Raw genomic sequence first — 19,494 nt, 5'->3', positions numbered from 1 at the left:
TGCAGGATTCTAGTTGGATCCTCAGCTTGTGTGCATGAGTAAATCAGTGTAAATCCACTGATTTCACTAGAGCTCAGCTGATTTGCACAAGCTGAGAATCTGACTCATTTACTTAACCATTTGCAGGTCTTCTGGATGAAAACCCGGCTCTCTGCATGTTAGATATCAGTAGAAACCTTGGCAAAAATGACCCTGAGTCTGGTTCAGAATGATGGCAGAATTAGAGGAATAAGATTTAAAACGTCTCTTTAATGACCTGGGCATGGCCTTGTGAGTTCTCGCTTTAAGAAACCAAAATGTGAAGGAAACTATTGAAACTATCCTAAGGAATGTGCGTGTTCCTGTCCCTGGTGTGATCCCCATTCATTAGCAGACCATTTAAAGCAGTGCAGCTTTAGAAGCCGGACAGTCACAGTTGGGGGGTGGGGAGCAGGGCTGGAAGATGTCCCCATCATTTCACAGAGAGCAGAGCTGTGGGCATGCGCCCCCCGGTTAACTGGAACCAAAAATAAATGATTGACATTGTACTGGATACTTTATAGCTATAGCCACATATGACTGACTGAGCATTTCAATTGGACAAGACACAACCAAGAGCATCACACTGCCCATGTTAAGTCCCAGTGCCCAACAATGGAAGACTTCAGAATTCACACATTAAAGTGTCTTCTACAGTTAGGTTTGTGCCCCGTATCAAATAGCTGCTGCTTTATTATTTTTTGGTCCATCAGTAGCTGAGGAAATGGGAAAAGATCTTCCGGCTGGTGCCAAAGAGCAGGGGAAACTCATGGACTGAGATTTTAGAGTCTCCCTTATGGGATCAATCCCCAAGAATCACACCTGAAGCTGTTATCTCCAGATGGTGTGTAACAGCAGTAACATGGATATAGGCCAAGTAACAATAGCCCTACCCCTGCCCTCCTCTGTACTCTCACACCTCAGATTCTAGGCTAGAGATTCGTCTCCAGGACCGAGCAGCGTAAGGACTGTTCATTCTCTGGGCTGCCAGGTCTCTCCTCTCCGTATTGACCATCTGGAGGAAGGATGGCTCTGCTCTGCTTCGCTCTGTACAGTCTCTGTACACACTGTCAAAGTACTTGGTCCTCCGGCTGTCCTCCTGGACCAAATAGTCCCTGCTCCTGGGTGCCCAGGGAGCCCGAGTGACACAGTGCTGGCTGGTCCTGGAGTGTTCGCAGAGCGGTGGAGGCCCCTGGTAAAGCCGCCCCAAGTACATGGGCAGGTTCGTATAGGAGTTCACGTAGGCGTACTGTTTGTGCACCACAGTAGAGGAGGCCCGGTGCATGCCGGTGGCATTCTGCAGGCATGCCTCCCCGTAAGAGGGTAGCCTCGCCGCCTGAGAGTGCAGGAACCGCTGTCCTTTCCAAGAGAGCCTGGAGTTTGCCTCCATGCGTTTTCTGTTGCACATAGCACTGGGCCTGAGGGCTTCAGTGGGATAGTACATTGGTGTCTGCCTCAGCGCCACACTGGCTTTGGGGAATAGATCTGGCACATCCCCTCGGGCGGAAGACTTGCCATTGTATCTCCGGATGCCTAGGGAATGGTGTTTCTCATTCTGCTCCCAGGCAGACCTCAGCAGGCTGGCTCTCCTGTTTGGCTTCTCCTTGCCCAGAAGGGGTAGCTCCACTGGTTCCGGTTCCTTGAACACAGTAACTAAGGGTCTGCAAGGCCTGTCGGCTTTTGAGAAGGAGCTGTGCATGCAGTCGGGAGGCAAGAAAGGGCTCTTCTCGGAAGTGGAAAACAGCTTTGCCAGCTGGGCTGGGCCCCCATGTCCTCCTTCCCCATACACCAGGTGAACATTTGGTGGGAGCTTCTCCTTTTCCTCTCCCCTGGACACAGGGCGCTTGTGCTCTTTGTAGATGTCTGGAAGGGGAAGCTCCCTTTGAGTTTTCAGTGGTGAGAGGGGAGTGCTCAGGTGGTTTCCCAGGGGCACGTGGCTCCCGAAATGGGATGGAGGCATGGTTCTCACCAGGAGGTGCGGAAAGCCACCCACAGTGGAACCTGGAAGAACTTTATCCGCAGAATAGCTTCCTCTAAACTTTAGGGGGTGAAGTATTGGAGGTTGCTCGTTTACCGCCCTCCAGTTTTCATTAGCTGGCAGCCTGGAGTCCACAAAGGGCTGTTGGGGAGCAGGAATGTGTGGTGGAACAGTCCTCTGGGCACAGTCCTGTCCAAGCTTCTCTGTTGCGGCCACATTAGAGGAGTAGGGTGGCTTGTTGGACACACTGGTGTTCTGGACAACAAGCTGAGGAGTTTGAAGGGAGAACGTGGTCTGGAGGTTTTCGCTCCGATTCGTCCAGTTCTCAATGGTGCGCGTGGCATTCTCAAGGGAGCTCCCAACAGTGGCTGTTGACACCATGTCCTTGGCAGCCTGCAGCATCTTCAGCACGTTGGCTTGGGCAGAGTTAGCGGTGACATTGGGAGTGCGAACACGAACAGGGCTCTCCAGATTCTGGACTCCATTGAAACAGCTATAAATGCCCTGAAAAGCAGAGAGAGAAAAAGTGGCCAGAGCAACCCTGGGTGCAGGGGGCATAGGGAGGGAGGTGAAGAATGATAAATCAGTGCATCTTGGGCCCTTGGAAGGGATGAGCCAGGGCAATCCCTCATGTGCAAACTCCATGTTCATGCAGGATAAAGCGGATAAATACTACAGAACAATGATAAACACCCAGAGTTGAGATGAGAGCAGCCCAGGACTGGCCTGAGGTCACATTGCTGTGGTCCAGGAATATCGTCTACTGTGCAAAGATCTCTGTATTACTTCCAAACACGCCGATTCCAAACATCTTCCCTTTTTGATAACAGTTTCCTCCCACTAGTGACCGAGTGGACTCATCCCCAGAACAAGCACTTTGATCAGCAGTGGAACTTGAGGGCAGAACACCATCAGTCCCCATGCCTAGCCAACAAGCATGTCTCCACGATGTCTTTCTCCTGCCTAGAGAAACCCAGACCTTAGTCTTTCCCTCAGTTCTCTCATTCACTCACCAGCCTTGCTTTGAACAGCATCCCCATTAACTTTGGTTTCAGGCCAGATGAGGTGAGGGCTTGTTGGAACACGAGCCATATACTAAATTCAAGGCATTTCACGTGTGATAAGCTATTTTGGTTTGGGAATGTGAAAGTGACAAGGCCAGGGACTGGCACATCTATTCATTATTAATTTCCTTGGTGCGCTTTTAATTGGTGCTCGATTATTGCATGTGAATTTAGGGCTGGGAAAAGGCTCCCACCAGAAAACCCCACAGCCCTTCACACAAGAGGCTTGTTTTTATCCACAGAACATGGACACTGTAGGCAGCACAAGCTTCCTCCCTCCTGTCCCATCAATGTGCCTCTGACTTGATCTGGAAGAATGTCCCTAAGGGGGAAAGGACAGGCCCAGTCAGTCCTTGAGCCAGTTGTGAAGTGGATCACAGAATGTTATCCCCAAGGAGCAGAACAGAGCCCACATATCCCTCTCATGCAGCCACCAAAGAGCCAGCAGATGTCGGCAACTTTTGGTTACTCATCAGGACCATATTCTTGTCAGTAGCCTAGAGGCAAAATACTCCACATCCCATTACCAGACACACCCACTCAGCCCGTACTCCTGGTGACAAACTAGCCTCTCCTGAATAAATAAGCTCAATAAAGAGTGACTGGGGGGCAACATGGCCACATAATGGAAACATGTGGGGAAGGCACTTACCCTGCTTATGGCCAGAAGGAAGTCAAGTTTCTGCGACTTGGGGACAGAGTGGCGCAGTTTCCAGTACACCAGGTGCTCCCAAGCAAAGACCAGCAGGCTCAACCCCATGGCCACTAACAGCATGTAGAAGACTCCGGCCATGTTATCAATGTCTAGCTTGCTGCTCATCACCTCGTTCTTCTCATTCTGGCAGATCCCCGACAGCCATACGGTCTCCAGTTTCTGGGTTTCCCCTGGGAAACAATTACACACACAGGGACAGACTGAGATTCTAGCCAGGTGCATCCTGTGCCCCTGCAGCATGAGGCACTGACCCCCTCACTTCACAGTCTAATGTCTACGTTGTTTTAGGAGCAGAAAAGAAATCCACTGTGTCTCAGAAGTTATTAATAGACTTCTCCTCTATTCAGCCTTTAAGATTTTTCCCCGGTTTGTGCCTTCACGGAACTCACCTAGATTTGGACATGTGATAGCCTTTTTCTGACTCCTTGATTTCTTCTCTCTCCATCTCTTTTCTCCCCATAATTCTCTTCCTCTGTCCTGATCTGCTTCTTTCCCCCTCTCCTCCCCCCTTAACTGTGTTACATTTTACTCCTGAACATCCGGCTCCTCTCCCCCGCATGCCTTTATACTTTGCACACAGATCACTTCAGGTCTCAAAGCTGCCAGGAGAGTTTTATTGCCTATTAGCGGGAAGAGAGAGATTGCAGAGAGAATAATGTCCAGGAGAAGCTGGGCCCGATTGAATGTTAACCACAACCAACCTGACAGAGAAGAACAGCTTTCTGAATACTTCTTGATGCTTCCCCTAATGCACAGCTCAGACCACAGACTGACTGCTTGACTACACAGAGTCCAGCTGGGGCTCCCAAAGGTACCAGGAGACCAAGAAATTCAAAGCCATGTGCCATAGATGACTTCCATGTGGCAGGCGGAGGAGAAAGCTAGGGCCAGGATTCCCAGCTGGTACACATCTACACCAACTGAGGATCTGGCCCCTAGATTACAGGGATGGAGCCCTAGACGTCTGGGTTAATTCCCAGCATAAGTGCTGGTTTTGATGGACTGTCTGACCCTCTTCCAGTTTTAACCAATAAATACATTTTAAAATAAAACAGCAGCATGTTTGTGCCAGAGAGAGAAGGGAGAGGAAAAGGGAAGATCAAGCAAGTAAGGGAAGGAGAGAGAAAGAAGAGCCACCTTTGTGCATGTCTGATTCTTGGGTAACGCTGTTTCCCCAGCTTTGCAAGGAAAGAAGTGCAAGACGGGACAGGTTAGGCTAACATTGTCACCCAGTCAGAGGAGTGACACTGCTCCCCAGTGCTGAGCAATGAAAGAAATACCCACCGTCTCCCAGGAACTGCAGAAGGGCCAAGTCAATCGGCCTCTTCCACTTGGAATCCTTCTGCAGAGCAATGCCATAGCCGGTGGTAGCAAAGACCTTCCCACTGCCGATGGTCACCAGCTTGCAGCCCTCGTCCTTACCAGCCATGTAATTCAGCACAGCGGCATCGTAGATAAAGGCATCCAGCTTCCTGGAACCAAGCAGAGTTCAGGTCAGGACAGCAACAGAGGAGATGAGAAGGGAGTGGCTGGGGCAGGGAAAGGGTGAGGCGATACCGGGGAGGGAGGAAACAGAGTATCCACAAGGGCTTTGGATTCAGCATCTCATCTCAGACAGCTGGGGAGGAAACTTGGATGCTTCCCTTTCTAAACAAGGAGGAGCTGCTGGTGGTATTGAGGCTCAGCAGCTATATGGTCAACAAGCCCAGATTCAACTAGAATTTGGGTTCCAAATGCCCCAAATGGGAGAAGGCTACCCCCAACAAAATGCTTTCCTCAGGCCAATGTCATTTTAAAGGCAGTGACATATCTATACAGATCACTTTGCACACCACTGAAAGGCAGCCACCTCTGAGGTGAAAGGTGGCAGCTGTTTAACATCACATAGCAACACTACACAACAATTTAGAACATAAAGTGAAGGGAAAAAAAAAACCTGTCCTCCATTGAAACTGAAGAGGTGATCTAGGGGATGTCTACACTGCAATCAGAGATATGACGGCAGTATGTGTAGACATACCCACACTAGCTTTGATCTGGCTAATTTGAAGAACAATAATAATGAAGCTGTGGGAGTAAGGGTGGCAGTATGGGCTAGCTGATGGAGTTACATACCCAGGGTCTAAGCACACTTGGACAGTCCATTCTGCCATGGCTTCACTGCTATTGTTATTCAAGGGAGATGGATCAAAGTTACCTTGGGTGTGTCTACATGTGCTGCAGTCACACCTCTGACTGCAGTGTAGACATATCCTCAGGTCAACAGCCTGTAATCAGCAGAAGTCTGGTCTACACTAGAAAATTAGGTCAGTTTAACTATGTTGGTCAGGGGTGTAAAAAAACCACACCCCTGTGTAGACAGCATTAGGTCAATGGAAGAATTCTTCTGTCGACCTAGCTGCTGCCTCTCAGGGAAGTGGATTACCTACACTGATGGGAGAACCCCGCATCTTGGCATAGGTGGTGTCTGCACTGAAACGCTAAAGTGGTGAGATGAGATGAGATGCCGCTGTGTAGACAAGCCTGAGCTAAAATTTGGCAGCAGCAGGATACAGATGTTAACACACCTGTGCTCATGAGAAGTGTCATAGGCTCAGGAAGGACCACAAGCAGTCAGGACCTCAGTCTGCCCTCTCATCTGGAAGAGGGTGGTGCTGGGAGGGAATATGTACTCAGGAGATACCCAAAGAGGGGGTAGATTTCTTACCTGATGCTCTCTGCAGGGACAATCTGTGTGTGTGTCTCTCACTCCCTAACTTCTTACCCACTCATCCCCTTTGAAAGTTAACGGCTATTGTGCAAGAGGATGAGGCATTCTTAAATTACTTGATTTGCTATGGAAAACGCACACATACCAGGTGCCAGATGGAGATCTTGGGACAGCTCCTTCTTTACTTCTGTGGTGCTACACCCCCTCACAGCAGAGACCTGGCCCTGTATGCTTGTGTTAATGGTGGGAGCTCTTACCTGGAGTAGTCTCCTAAATTCAGGCACATTGATCTGACTTCATCTCCATCCCCCCACATTTCTGATAACGTAAATACGGGATGACAGTCCCTTCTTGCCCCACCCCAGGCATTTTGGGCTTAAAAGCCTCCGCACGCTCCAGCTATGGAGGCGCACTCCTGTTTCAGAAAAGTTGCTCTTAAAGGGAGACTTACCCCATTTTGAGGCTAGTCAGGGCATCTTCCACTGAGCGCTGGTTGTATTTCACCATGTGCGTGTGCATATCTGGATAGTTGCTCCGAATGTTTCTCTCCGTGCTGCCGTTAGGAACAGTACCAAAGCGGAACGGGGGATACTGCTCCTGGGGCCGCTGGAACTAGAACGGCAATCACCACGAACATCAATCAATTGCCTGGTCCAAACAGGCCCAGCACTGCACTCCAGGCCTCCTCCTGGATTTTCCACTTAGCCCAGTGATAAACCTAAGCTCTGTTTTCACCCTCACTTTGAGCCTAGCTTCCACTCCATTTCTACCCCTTCTATCTATTCCCACCTTGTCACTGTCAACTTGTATCAGCACCAGCACTGACTGAAAAGTGGGATGATGCTCCCACAAAAAGCTTCCCACTTTGTCAAAATTGGTTCAATTTGGCCAAGGGGGAACAAGTCCATAGGAGAGCTGGGAATCAAACCCAGGTCTCGTGACCCTTAGTCCCACAAACCCTAGCCACTGAGTGCAGGGACCCTATTTCCTGGCACTTGCCCCCCAAAGGCATTAGATTTATTAATAGGTATTCCTAGCTGGAGCCCTGTCTGTGCGCTGTTCGCAAGAGCCTGGCTTAGTGGGGAGGAGAAAGGGACACACAGGAGAGCTACTGGATCCACGTCTGTCATAGCACACAAGCATCTCCTATTGACCTCTGTGGGCAATACTTATATGCTGCGGTGGAAGAAGAGGCCCCACAAATCAGGTTCTGCATTAGAACATTGCTCTCCTCTCTCTGCTCTGTTCTTTGGTTTCAGTCTCTCTCTGCTGGTCACTCTGCTAGCTCTCCATCTTGGTTTCTCCCAGGTTACTTCCCTCAGCCTCTTTTTTGTTCCTTCCCCCTTCACCCCCACACTCCGACCATTCAGCCTTCAAATCTGTTCAACCTTAGGCAAAAAGAGGTCCTTGCTCCCTCAAGACTGTGATTCTATTAAACTCCTCATCTTCAACCCAACCACCTTTGGAATAGTGTCCTAACCCCATCCATTCGCCTCGCCATCTCAACCTTATCCACCATATTCGTCCTGTCCAGGATGTAAACCGTGGGCTCCTAGTCCTGCTCTACCCCGGAGGGGTGTCACGGCTGTCAGACTGAGGCACACACATTCAGAGTAAGCAGTAACCACGCTTAATGGATTCTACACATCGCTCCTATTGCCGGTATCCACTAGCAGTCCACGCTATGGAAGTCTGACTTGTTCAGAAGGCAAAGCAGGTCAGCTCTCTTCAGTCCTTACTAGATTAACCTAATACACCTACCCTACTCACTCTGTGTGTTCCATACCCAGCCATGGTTATCCCCCCACGCTTCCCCTCCCAGACTGTGGTTATTTTCTGTGAGCCCTCCTCACCTTCTTGTCACTCAGCCCAGAGACAGTGTCGATATATTGCTCCTGGATCATAAAGGCTGCCAGGTTAGCTGTGTAACTGGCCAGGAAGATCACAGCGAAGAAGGCCCAGATCAGCACCATGATCTTACTTGTGGTGCCTTTTGGATTCTCAATGGGCACTGAGTTATTAAAGACCAGGGCCCACAGCAGCCAGATAGATTTGCCAATGGTGAAGGAGGGCCCGCCGGACTCTGGGAGGAGAAAAGGAGAGAAGCTTTGGGTAGCTCGGAATGAACCTGGGCCTTTTGATAAACACAACACATCTCTCCAACTTCAGGCGTGCTGCTGGCCCAACTTATGTTTTCTGGAAAATGATTAGGGACGATTCCACCTGGCTTTTAGCCTTGAGCTGTAGATACATGAGATTTCCAGTTATGCTACTGCCTTGTTACACATGTAACTCACCACCAAACAATGTGGGTCCAGGTTTGCTTTTGGGGAGAATTTTTTTTTCCTTCCTTAATTCCTGCATTCACTGGTGGGTTCAGTATATGGAGAGAAGCCCAGACACCATAAACAGGGTAGCTCTTTCTGGGCCCACATCATGCCCCTAACATGGAGCAAGTGAGTCTGGCTGTGTTTCAGGGACCTTCAAATGCCTGTCAGAGATTCCCTATTAATGTAAAAATTTACCTGCTTTATTGAGTGGAGCCAATTAAAAGCTGGCTGTTCACCTAAAACTAAAATATCTCAGGGCCATGTCCCAGGAAGCACTGGTTCTGTCTCAACAGGAGTCGGTCTGAACCCTGAGCTTCTCCCGACATACGCTGAACATCTCAGCATGACCCTGTCCCAACATCTAATCTGTTCTAGATATTGCTATAGTGCTAGTCCTTGCAGCATCCAGGCACCAATTCTTATAGAAAACCTGCTAGAGATTCTTTGGTGCTTGTTTTGTTCCAAAGTCCTGGTAAGAAAGCAAGAGAGAGGAATCTTGCCAGGGCAGGGTATGTGGCCTAGGCAGGTTCTGGCTGGGCTGTGAAGGAAATCTGCCAGACCCATCTCTGGTGAGGATCCAAGACTGGACTTCAGCACAGAGACATAGAGACCTACTACATAGCAGCTTTTCTGACTTCACCTCCGGAAATAACTGGATGGTTGCCTTCTCTGCAGGAGAGATTGGAATGGAAATTCATTTTGCTGCCCCACCACCTCCCAACAACGTACCAAAAAATTAAACCTAAGGGTAAAGGAGGAGACAAAATGAGGCACGAGACTCAAGAACAAACCAGCGCTCTCTGGTGAGAGGAGTGGAGCAGCAGGGTTCTGGCTGGCCGAGTTCTGCTGGAGCCTTTGTTCATTTGGAAGATGAAAGCTAAAAACAGATTGTGTATTTTTGCTGTGAGCTCTAGGCTATTCTCTCCTAGTAGATACCAGCTTCCTTCTGACTCTCTCCTTTCCTCCCAGTGTCTAATCCCTGACTGAACAGCAAACCTGCCAAGGTCAATGCTGAGAAACTGTCCAGGATCTCTGAAACTAAAGTGGGGAGAGGTTTGGTCCTGGAGTGTTGGTGCACAGGGGAGTCATTGATGCTGTTTCAAGAAGCATTTTGATTATGCACCCATCAGGATGGATGCATTTTAATGAACATTCATCAAGGGCAAAGATGGCACCCTGGCCTGGGGCTGACAGCTCCTCAAAACAAATGTGAGAAAAATCTTCTCCCCAGCTAGCTCAGATGTGGGAGCTCTTAGCTAGCGCAGACAGCAGAGTAATAGGCTGATTGATCCTGATGGTGACAGCCACAGACACAACAGGTCTGGAAGGAACTGGATTCACTAGATGGTCACCATGGACCCTTCTGGCCTTGGAATTTATGAATCTGTGTCCACAATGGGCATTGGCAAAAATCCCATGTCAACTTGAAGTGGCCTGAGGAATCTCCAGCTGGCATCCTGTATTGCAGAGCAATTGGGGAGGGAATGGAAGCTTGTGCACAATTAGGGGAAGGGGTATTTTATGGCTTTTCAGTTTCCCATGTTGACATTGAAGTGGAAGACACTGGAGGCACTGTTTTGGTACCTGGTGCTAGGCAAAGAGACCCTCAGAGGCCCTGCTGAGGAAAGGAAGACTCCCTCCCCCAATAACAGAGGCTGGGGAGTGGATGGGGCCCAGCTGATGGAGGTTGGGGTCTGCTTTGCAAAGGCTGAAGCTCTGCTGAAAGAGGCTGGGAATCAGCTTCCCCCTGCTCACTGTAACCCATGGATGTGGCTGGAAACATGACCCTGGGATGAGCCCATGCTTCCCCAGGACGTGAGGGGCTGCAAGAATCCAGACTCGTTCCCATGGAATTATTATTATGGTGCCTTCCCCCTCATAAAGCAGAGCTCCCAGACTGCAGCTGCCTGCAATAAATGTGTGTGGGGTGGGGCGGGGTGCTTGTGACAAAGGGCACTGTCCCATTGTGCAACATTTGTTCGTGGTTCCTTTAAGCAACTTACTTTTGCCATTGGTTAGACTCTGGTTGTAGCCGACGGGGCTGAAATATTCGAACGTGAAGACGGTGATGGCGACCACAGTGAGACACATCACGAACATCATCACCCACACTGCCGGGCTGTAGGGCTCTGCAAGGCAAGAGGGAGGCAGTCAGCTCCAGCTGTGCTGCACCTGGCTCCATGCATGTGTGTCACTGTAGGCGACTGGACCCTCCCACCGAGTAATACAGCAGGACCCAAAGCAAGAGACTCCAGGAATCCCCTCGAAGCGTCACGCAGGATCATGTGACCCTGTAGAGACAGATATACCCTTCCCAGCACAATACTTTTGTGGTGATCCTATTAGTGCCCTTGGATCTCAAGGGCATTGGGATTACACTGAAAGATGCTCAATAGCTCCTAGGTGTCCTCATCTACAGACTGAGCAAATGCTAAATACTCCTGTCTTGCTATTTATTAAGTGGGAGAAAGAGGGAAGTAAAAGGGAGAGTCTTACTCACAAAAAGCTAAATTCAGACCTGAAGCAAGCAGGTTGAGAAATTAGCCAAGGGCGGCTGGGAGAGAGAGGAACCAGCCGTGTAAAACCATCATAAAAATTTACCAGCCCAGGCACAGAATCTACTCACCTGCCTTGATCAAAACATAGTGACAGAGGAAAAACTAATGAGACATTACTCACTTGTCAGAAAGTTTTCAAGTAGCATCCACCCCAGATGAACAGCTGTATGTTTATTAGTAGTAGTATTGTTAAGGCCCTGCTTCATTTGTGATATTGTGGATACCGCAATATTAGGCTTCCACTGCAATTTGACAATGAGAGCCCAGGGCAGCCGGCGGCAGAAAATCGTGGAAACGTATTTGTGGTAATAAAGTCCATTATTACTTTTCTGTGATTTTCCCTGGCTTCTCCCAGCTGAGCTGCAATTTTTGGACAATCATCCTGTGATTCAAGTATTGTTTATTATTTGTATTACTATAGGACCTAGGAGCCCTACTCAAGGACCAGGGTCCCATTGTGCTAGGTGCTGTACAAAGACTGAACAGGAGCTCACAACTGAAGATTAATCTAAGTGGAATAGAATCTTGCAAGGCTTAGGTTAGAACTGAGTGAACACTGCAAACATCTGTCCATGAATATTTGTTTGAATGCATCATTTATTCAAGAGACTGTGTTCACATCCTGTGTATGTTCATTTTCTCAGCAGTGAATGAGCTTCCAGGCAAGAACGTTTGTGGAAACAGAACGTTTTAAGTGGATATTGCAGAACATTAGTGAAAAGTGAATTTTTAAGTTGTAATCACAAGTATTCACTCCAAACATTGATCCTAAGAGTTACTTTAATCCAGTCAGGGAACAGAAACATGCCATGTAACCTACATGTCCAGTCAAAACAGCTCAGGAAGCCAATACTTGGGAGGACTTGCTTTCACACCAGCTGCAGATTGAGAATGATCATTTGCAGAAGTTATTCAGGAAAGAATTCTAGACAATGAGTAAATTCCAGAAAAATCAGCACTCTCATGGCTGAAAAATTCACCAACAGAAAAAGGGACAAAATACATCAGATTCGTTATTAAATTTACTGAGCCCGGGCAGAGATATAGAGAGAGAGGGAGAGAATAGGATGTGGAGAAAGAACAAGGCAAACACAAAAGAAGAGGAGATGCTAAGAGAGGGACAGAGACATCAAGAAGGCAGGAAGAGGTGTGAATAGAAAGAGGCACTCAAGGCAGAGAGAGACCAAGCGGAAGAGACAGTGGCAGTTGCTGGGTGACAGCAGCAGACACCCAGAGTGATAGAGCTCTGTCGTTAAAGGGCAGGCTGAAGGATGGGATTAATTCAGGTCCTCAAAATACAGCAGCAGAGGCCCATTTGTCAGCATGTCCTTCCCTGTCAGAGAGGAGAAAAAAAACTTTATCTGATAGCATCAGATGCATTTCATTAGCATGTGGAGGAAGCTGGGCAAGCGAGCGAGGTGTGGGGGGAGGAGGAACCTTTGACCCTGGCTTCCCGAGGGCTTAGCTTTCCTACACACATTATCTGGTGAGATGACTATGCAGTAGGAAGAGAAGGCCCAGATCTAAAGACTGCAGAGAGTTAAAGTCCAGGGGCCTGATTCTTCAAGTAACTGAAATCAGAGAGGGTTATTCAGCTGGAGTTGGGGGAGTTAGGGAACAGCAACACTTTTCTGAAGGGCAGGGGCAGGGTGGCTTGCTGCCCTTCTGACTCCATAAGCTCACCCCAGTGTCCTGGTGCTGAGCTTATCTGTCCTCCAGTGAAGGTGGTGACATTGGCTCCCCCTGGAGCAGATACACTCTGCTATGCAGTGCCCGGGAGCCTGTACATTTCTTCTGCAATCCCACAGCACAGGAGACAGGAAGCTCTGGGGAGGAGGAGACACCCGTAGCCTCTGGCAGCAGCATGTCTTTGACTTGACAGCACACAGTTTAGAGAGGCCTTCAAAGCATATACAGGCTTATGCCAACATGTGTGCAAACATCCAGAACAAGGACAAGCTCAGACATATGCACAAAGATAAGCAGGCGTGCTCACACACATCGTGCTACACATGCCCTTTCATAGACATTCTGCATACACACACTGACATGCAAGCCTGTACGTACACACAAACATACATATACACTTATATGGAACAGTTCACATGTGCAACCAATGATCCACATGTTCACACGCGCACACTTTCCTAACAGCAGGTACTCACATACAAAAGGTGCATATGTACACACACACAAGGCAAATATACCCTCAGCAACATGAAGGCATGAATTCTTTGTCACGCACACCCAGATACATCACCACAGACGTACCCATATATGTAGCAACATATAGTTACACGCACTTATTCACGAACACTAACACACATGCACACACGCGCGCGCACACAGCGCCAAACTGGCACATGCATGCAATACACACTCATCTGCATGTCACGTACACGTACTGAACACCATCACAGATGTAGAATCATAGAAATGTAGGGCTGGAAGGGACCTCCAGAGGTCATCTACACAAACCAGCTGTGCTGAGGTAGGATTAAGTAAACCTAGACCATCGCTGACAGGTGTTTGTCTAACCTGTTTTTAAAAACCTCCAATGACAGAGATTCCACAACATCCCTAGGTAATCTGTTCCAGTATTTAACTGTCCTTATCATTAGAAAGATTTTGCTAATATCCAACTTAAATCTCCCTTGCTGCAAACTAAACCGATTACTTCTTGACCTGCCCTCCGAGGACTTGGAGAAAAAATTGATCACTGTCCTCTTTATAACATCGCTTAACATATCTGAAGACTATTATCAGGTCCCCCCTCCGCCATCTCTTCTCAAGCGTTAAGAATTGGGCATGTTTTCAACCTTTCCTAATAAGTCATGTTTTTTACAACTCTCATTCTTGTTGCTCTTCTCTGGAATCCAATTTGTTTGCGTCTTTCTTAAAGTGTGGTGCCCAAGACTGGACACAGTACTTCAGCTGAGGCCTCACTAGCGCTTGGTATAACAGAACTATCACCTCCCAGTCTTTCATAAAACACTCCCGGTAATACACCCCAGAATGACATTTGCCTTTTGCCTTTTTCCAGCTGCATCACACTGTTGACTCTCATTCCATTTGTGATCCACTATAACCCCTAGATCCCTTTCTGCAGTACTGCTAGCTAGCCAGTTATTCACATGTGAATACATGTGAAACGTGAAACACATGTGCACATACATGCACATATAGCAACAGACTCACACAACATGCACTGCAAACACACTCATCCTCACAAACACAAACATGCAATATGCACTGCTAATCAAATTCACACACACTCACATACAACATTAAACATCTATCCATCCATCCACACACAAACTTTTGTCTTATTTAAACTTACAGGTTATTTTTCTGGAAAGCACTTCAAAATCATCTTAATTATTTTTTAACCGTAATTACAAAATTCAAGTGCAGAAGAGGCAAGAACTGGATTTGTGGAATGAACCTCCCCAAGAACATGCTCAGCCTGGCCTCCACCTAACAAGTCCCTGACTCAGTTTAATAAAATAACTATTGCATAGAACCTCAGCCACTTGCTTAGAGCAAGAGAGGAATTCAGTCTTGGGGCCTGTCCAGACCTTGACCTGTGATGACATCACCAAAGGGAGACTGATCAGTGCCAATCTGTAGAGGTGACTTTTGTGACATGGACCCTTATACCCTAGGAACTTGTCTGAGACTCACCAATTCATTTCACAAAGGCCAGTGAAAAAACCACCAGCAGTGATGGGCTTTGACTTCCGCTGATCTGGCCCATAGTCAAACCAGCGGTAAAAGTCTCTATAGCAGTTTAGCATTTAAACTACCCTGCTCCATTTTAACCACTGGTTCATTGGACTTCAAAGTTTCCTGGTCTTCCAATCAGTGTCCCATCTACAAGCCCCTATTACCCAGGCTATAACACCGATATTAAACTCCAGATAGTCTCCCCTAGGTTCCAGGGGGAGCCTAGAGGGACACAGAGAAGAGGGCCCATGGGATACAGGAAATGAGCACAACCCCTCAGAATCCAGAGAAGTAGAATCTAAGTTTGCATTTTGACACTGACTGAAAGTGATGCTCTCAATCAATGCAAAGCCAAGCAGCGACTTTGTATGCAGAGGACACTCTTGGCTTTGCCAAGATAAAATGAATTGCATCTGATAAGTTAACTCTTTCACTGCTGATCCTACACAGAAAATGCAGCACAGCCAAAGTCCTATCAAAATCATGGGATGTTAAGTTCATCTGGCAGCTGTCAAGGAGCTCAGCCACCAAAAAGGTTTGGGAAGCTATTCCTATGCCTGGGTAATAATGACAGTTCTTTGCACTTTCATAGCACCTTTCATCAGAGGAACCCCAAGGGATCCATCAGACAATTAGTTCAGCGTCCCTAGGCCCTTGTGGGGTGAGTGCTATTATAGTCATTTTACAAATGGGGAAAATGAGGCAGAGAGATTGAGTAACTTGCCCAAGATCACACAGCAAGTCTGTAGCATAGCCAGGAATAGAATCCACAAGTCCAGAATACCCACAAACCCCTTACCTAGCAAGAGACAGGTTAGAATGGAAGTACCCTGACATGAGGGGAAGGGAAGTGAGCCCAGACAGGAATATCAGCCCTTTGATGGCATCAGCAGTAAGTCTCGTCCCAGAGAAATCAAGCACCTCTCTGGCTCAGCCTTGCTTCTGGGTACTCATCACCTGAATCCACATGACAGGCACGTTCCTTGGTACCAAAAAGGCCCACAGCCACCACATTTACACAGAGCGCAGTCTGGGCTCCCCATGGCCTCACCAAGCCCAGACACACTGAGATTCACCCAAGACTCCAGAGCTGGGTCTGCCTTAACCCTCCATTTTTACTCTATGCTTTTCCCCTCCTCGAACGCACCATGCTCACCCGCAGCTCCACGCATAGAACAAGCATCCACCCTGGCACCAGGCTGGCTCTGCTCACCTAGGAAGGCAGAAGGCGAGACTGTCCCATTGCTTCTAGCCACCATGACGCTAATGCCGGTTTCCACAAAGGGCACAGAGAAGTCCACGATCTCAGACCGCTCCTCGTTGATGGTGAGGGACCCTATGGCCATGTCCGCTCGCTGGTAGTACACCTGGAGGATGACAAAGGAGGCAGCCAGGTGAGTCTGGAGCTACGCAAGAGAAACCGCACGCAGTGGCAGAGAGACTAGCCCCAAGGTGACCCACTCCCCCTTTCGCCATCCCAGCTTCAGAGACGGGCTGCACAAGAAAGATGCCACCCTTCCCGATTGGTTCTCCCCTAAGCAGCTCAGGGCCTGATGCTCAGTGACTCCACATCCCTTTGACTCCATCCAACACAAAGTAGGTGGATACGGCCCCTATAGGGCCACCCTGGCTGTTGCAGAACTGGGATAAAGGCCCTAGGCCAACCTTGCTACCATTCCCACATGTAGGGGGCAGATTGGGGGCATGGTTATAGCGCACTGCACAACAGCTCTTCTCTGCTGCCGGGAGTCCCAAGGGGAAGCACAGCATAAGAGTTAGAGCAGCCAATGGTACCACAAGGCCTCTGCACAAGCTACCTTTGCCCCTTCCTAGCCCTTAGCACAGGAATGGAGTAGCAGACTCAGGTCTTTGGCCTCTAGGTCAGACTCTCACTCCCCAACTACCTCCTTTCTTCCTTACCACTCACTGGATTCCTGCCTTGCTACACACTGGGCTGAGCCATGGTCCACTGCAGTCAGTGGAAGTCTGGACTGAATGTACATAGGGACCTCTGACCCCAGGTAAATTACTAGAGCTGGTCAAAAAACAGAATTTCTGTTTTGCAGGAAATCTCAAACATTTAAAAAAATAAACTTGTTCCAAATCAGAATGACTAAATATTTTTGAAACTTCCCATGAAGCAGAAATTTTGAAGTTTTGCTTTAAAAGTAAAATTAAGAACATAAGAATGGCCATACTGGGTCAGACCAATGGTCTATCTAACTCAGTATCCTGTCTTCCAACAGTGGCTGGTGCCAGATGCTTCAGAGGGAATGAGCAGAACATGGCAATTATCAAGTGATCCACCCCAGTTGTCCAGTTCCGGCTTTTGGGAGTCAGAAGTTTAGGGACACCCAGAGTATGAGATTGCATCCCTGATTATCTGGTCTAATAGCCATTGATGGACCTATCCTCCATGAATTTATCTAAATTATTTTTTTAACCCAGTTATATTTTTGGCCTTCACAATATCTCCTAGCAATGAGTTGCACAGGTTGACTGGGCGTTGTGTGAAGAAATACTTCCTTATGTTTGTTTTGAACCTACTGACTATTAATTTCATTGGGTGACCCCTGATTCTTGTGTTAGGTGATGGAATCAATAACACTTCCTTATTCACTTTCTCTGTACCAGTCATGATTTTATAGGCCTCTATCATATCCCCCTTTGGCTGTCTCTTTTCTAAGCTGAGCATCCCAGTCTTTTTAATCTCTCCCCAGATGGAAGCTGTTCCAGACCCTTAATCATGTTCCAATTCTAATATATCTTTTTGAAATGGTGCAACCAGAATTGCACATGGTATTCAAGGTATGAGTGTACCCTGGATTTATATAGTGGCATTATGATATTTCTGTCTTCTTTTCTATCCCTTAATAGTTCCTAACATTGTTCGCTTTTTTGACTGCCGTTGCACATTGAGCAGATGTTTTCATATAACTATCCAAAATGACTTAAGCTCTCTTTGAGTGGCAACACTTAATTTAGACCCCATCATTTTGTATTACATATTCAACATTTATTTTGTTTGTGCTTTTCCATTACTTTTATGATTTTGACCTTATGTCGGGACATGTCATATTATGCATTACTACACCTGACATGTCCTGACATACGGTCAAAATAATAAAAGAAATGGAAAAACAAGCAAACAAAATACATTTTGAAATGCAATTTTAGCTTTGACATAACATTTAGAAATTTTTCCTAAAGAAAATTCATGAAAGTTGACATGATTTTGCAAAAAATTTCCATTTTGTAAAAACAGAATTTTCCAACAAAACTATTTAGACAAAAATTTTCCCAAACATCTCTTTCAAACAACACCTTTCTGGGAGAAAGGGAGCTTATTTCCTGCTAATGCAAAAGTGTCCAATAAAAAACAAAAAATACATGAAAATAACACTGCTCTGGAAATTAATAAGAACACAACATCATCGACTCATGGCTGCAAAGCTATAAAATTAGGCAGCCTAAATATACTGACCACCACCTCAGAGCTTCTCCTGCTTTCTCATTGTACCAGAAAAAAAGATAAGACCATATGCACCAGCATGCTCTGGCTGGTGCTACTTCAGTGACACTTATCAGCTTAAATCAGTTTTAGCCAGGTTTACAACTACTTGGCCTTGCTGGATCAATGCAAAACAGCTTGAGCATACCAGGGAATCTGGCCCAATAAATGTAAATAGTACACACACATACTATGTTAAAGAAAGTTAAGGTTGCAAAATCAAGCACTTAAAAGTTAAGAAATGCCAGAGTTAAGGTTACCTGTGCAACTTTAATTTAGCCCCCTTGTGCATATGCATTATGATACTGTGCTTGATTATGTGATCATATCCTATTTTCCCACACAACTCCTGCCTCAATCAGTGAAAAGGTTGTTATTCAATATATCTTTTTACTCTCATTCAACATGTGGCCACAGGCACGCCATCCAAACTCCATACTGAATACAAAATTATTAAATGTCCCCCTGGGCATGACTATGATGTTCTCACCATAGTACCTGAGTGCTTCACAAACATTAATAAATATATCTTCACCATACCCAAGAAATTAGGTGGTGGTAGTGTCCCCATTTTACAACTGGGAAACAGGGGGACAGAGACATTAAGACCAAAATTGTCAACAATGCCCACTAATTTTGGGTGGCCACACAGACATCTAGGGCCTGATTTTTCAGAGTGCTCTGCTTTTTTATAGCAATTTGTATATTCACAGCACAGCTTCAATCTATTTCAGCTGCAGTTGTGATTGCTCAGCACTTCTGCAAATCTGATTCCAGGTGGCCTGACGGGCACTCAGAAAATCATGAACATACAATGACCAACTATGAACATTTTGGTGTCAGTGGCTTGCCCAGCATCAGAGAGGCAGGGACAGGATCCAGTT

At 47.2% G+C, this 19,494-nt stretch overlaps 1 protein-coding gene across 1 annotated transcript in view; it reads right to left on the bottom strand.

The window, feature by feature from the left end:
- Positions 1-477: 477 nt before the first annotated feature.
- The window catches only part of GRIN2C (glutamate ionotropic receptor NMDA type subunit 2C), a 46,935-nt gene continuing 27,918 nt past the window's right edge, over positions 478-19,494 (bottom strand). Inside the window, exons 7-13 of the mRNA XM_050920843.1 lie at positions 16,313-16,466; positions 10,819-10,944; positions 8,339-8,568; positions 6,937-7,097; positions 5,060-5,247; positions 3,713-3,945; positions 478-2,500 (exon numbers count right to left, since the gene is read on the bottom strand). Coding sequence (XP_050776800.1) covers positions 932-2,500; positions 3,713-3,945; positions 5,060-5,247; positions 6,937-7,097; positions 8,339-8,568; positions 10,819-10,944; positions 16,313-16,466 — 2,661 coding nt within the window. The 3' untranslated portion in view covers positions 478-931. The remainder of the gene's footprint in view (positions 2,501-3,712; positions 3,946-5,059; positions 5,248-6,936; positions 7,098-8,338; positions 8,569-10,818; positions 10,945-16,312; positions 16,467-19,494) is intronic.

Source organism: Gopherus flavomarginatus, chromosome 12, assembly GCF_025201925.1.
Source record: "Gopherus flavomarginatus isolate rGopFla2 chromosome 12, rGopFla2.mat.asm, whole genome shotgun sequence".
NCBI lineage: Eukaryota > Metazoa > Chordata > Testudines > Testudinidae > Gopherus > Gopherus flavomarginatus.
This window is presented reverse-complemented; position numbering and strand designations above follow the sequence as displayed.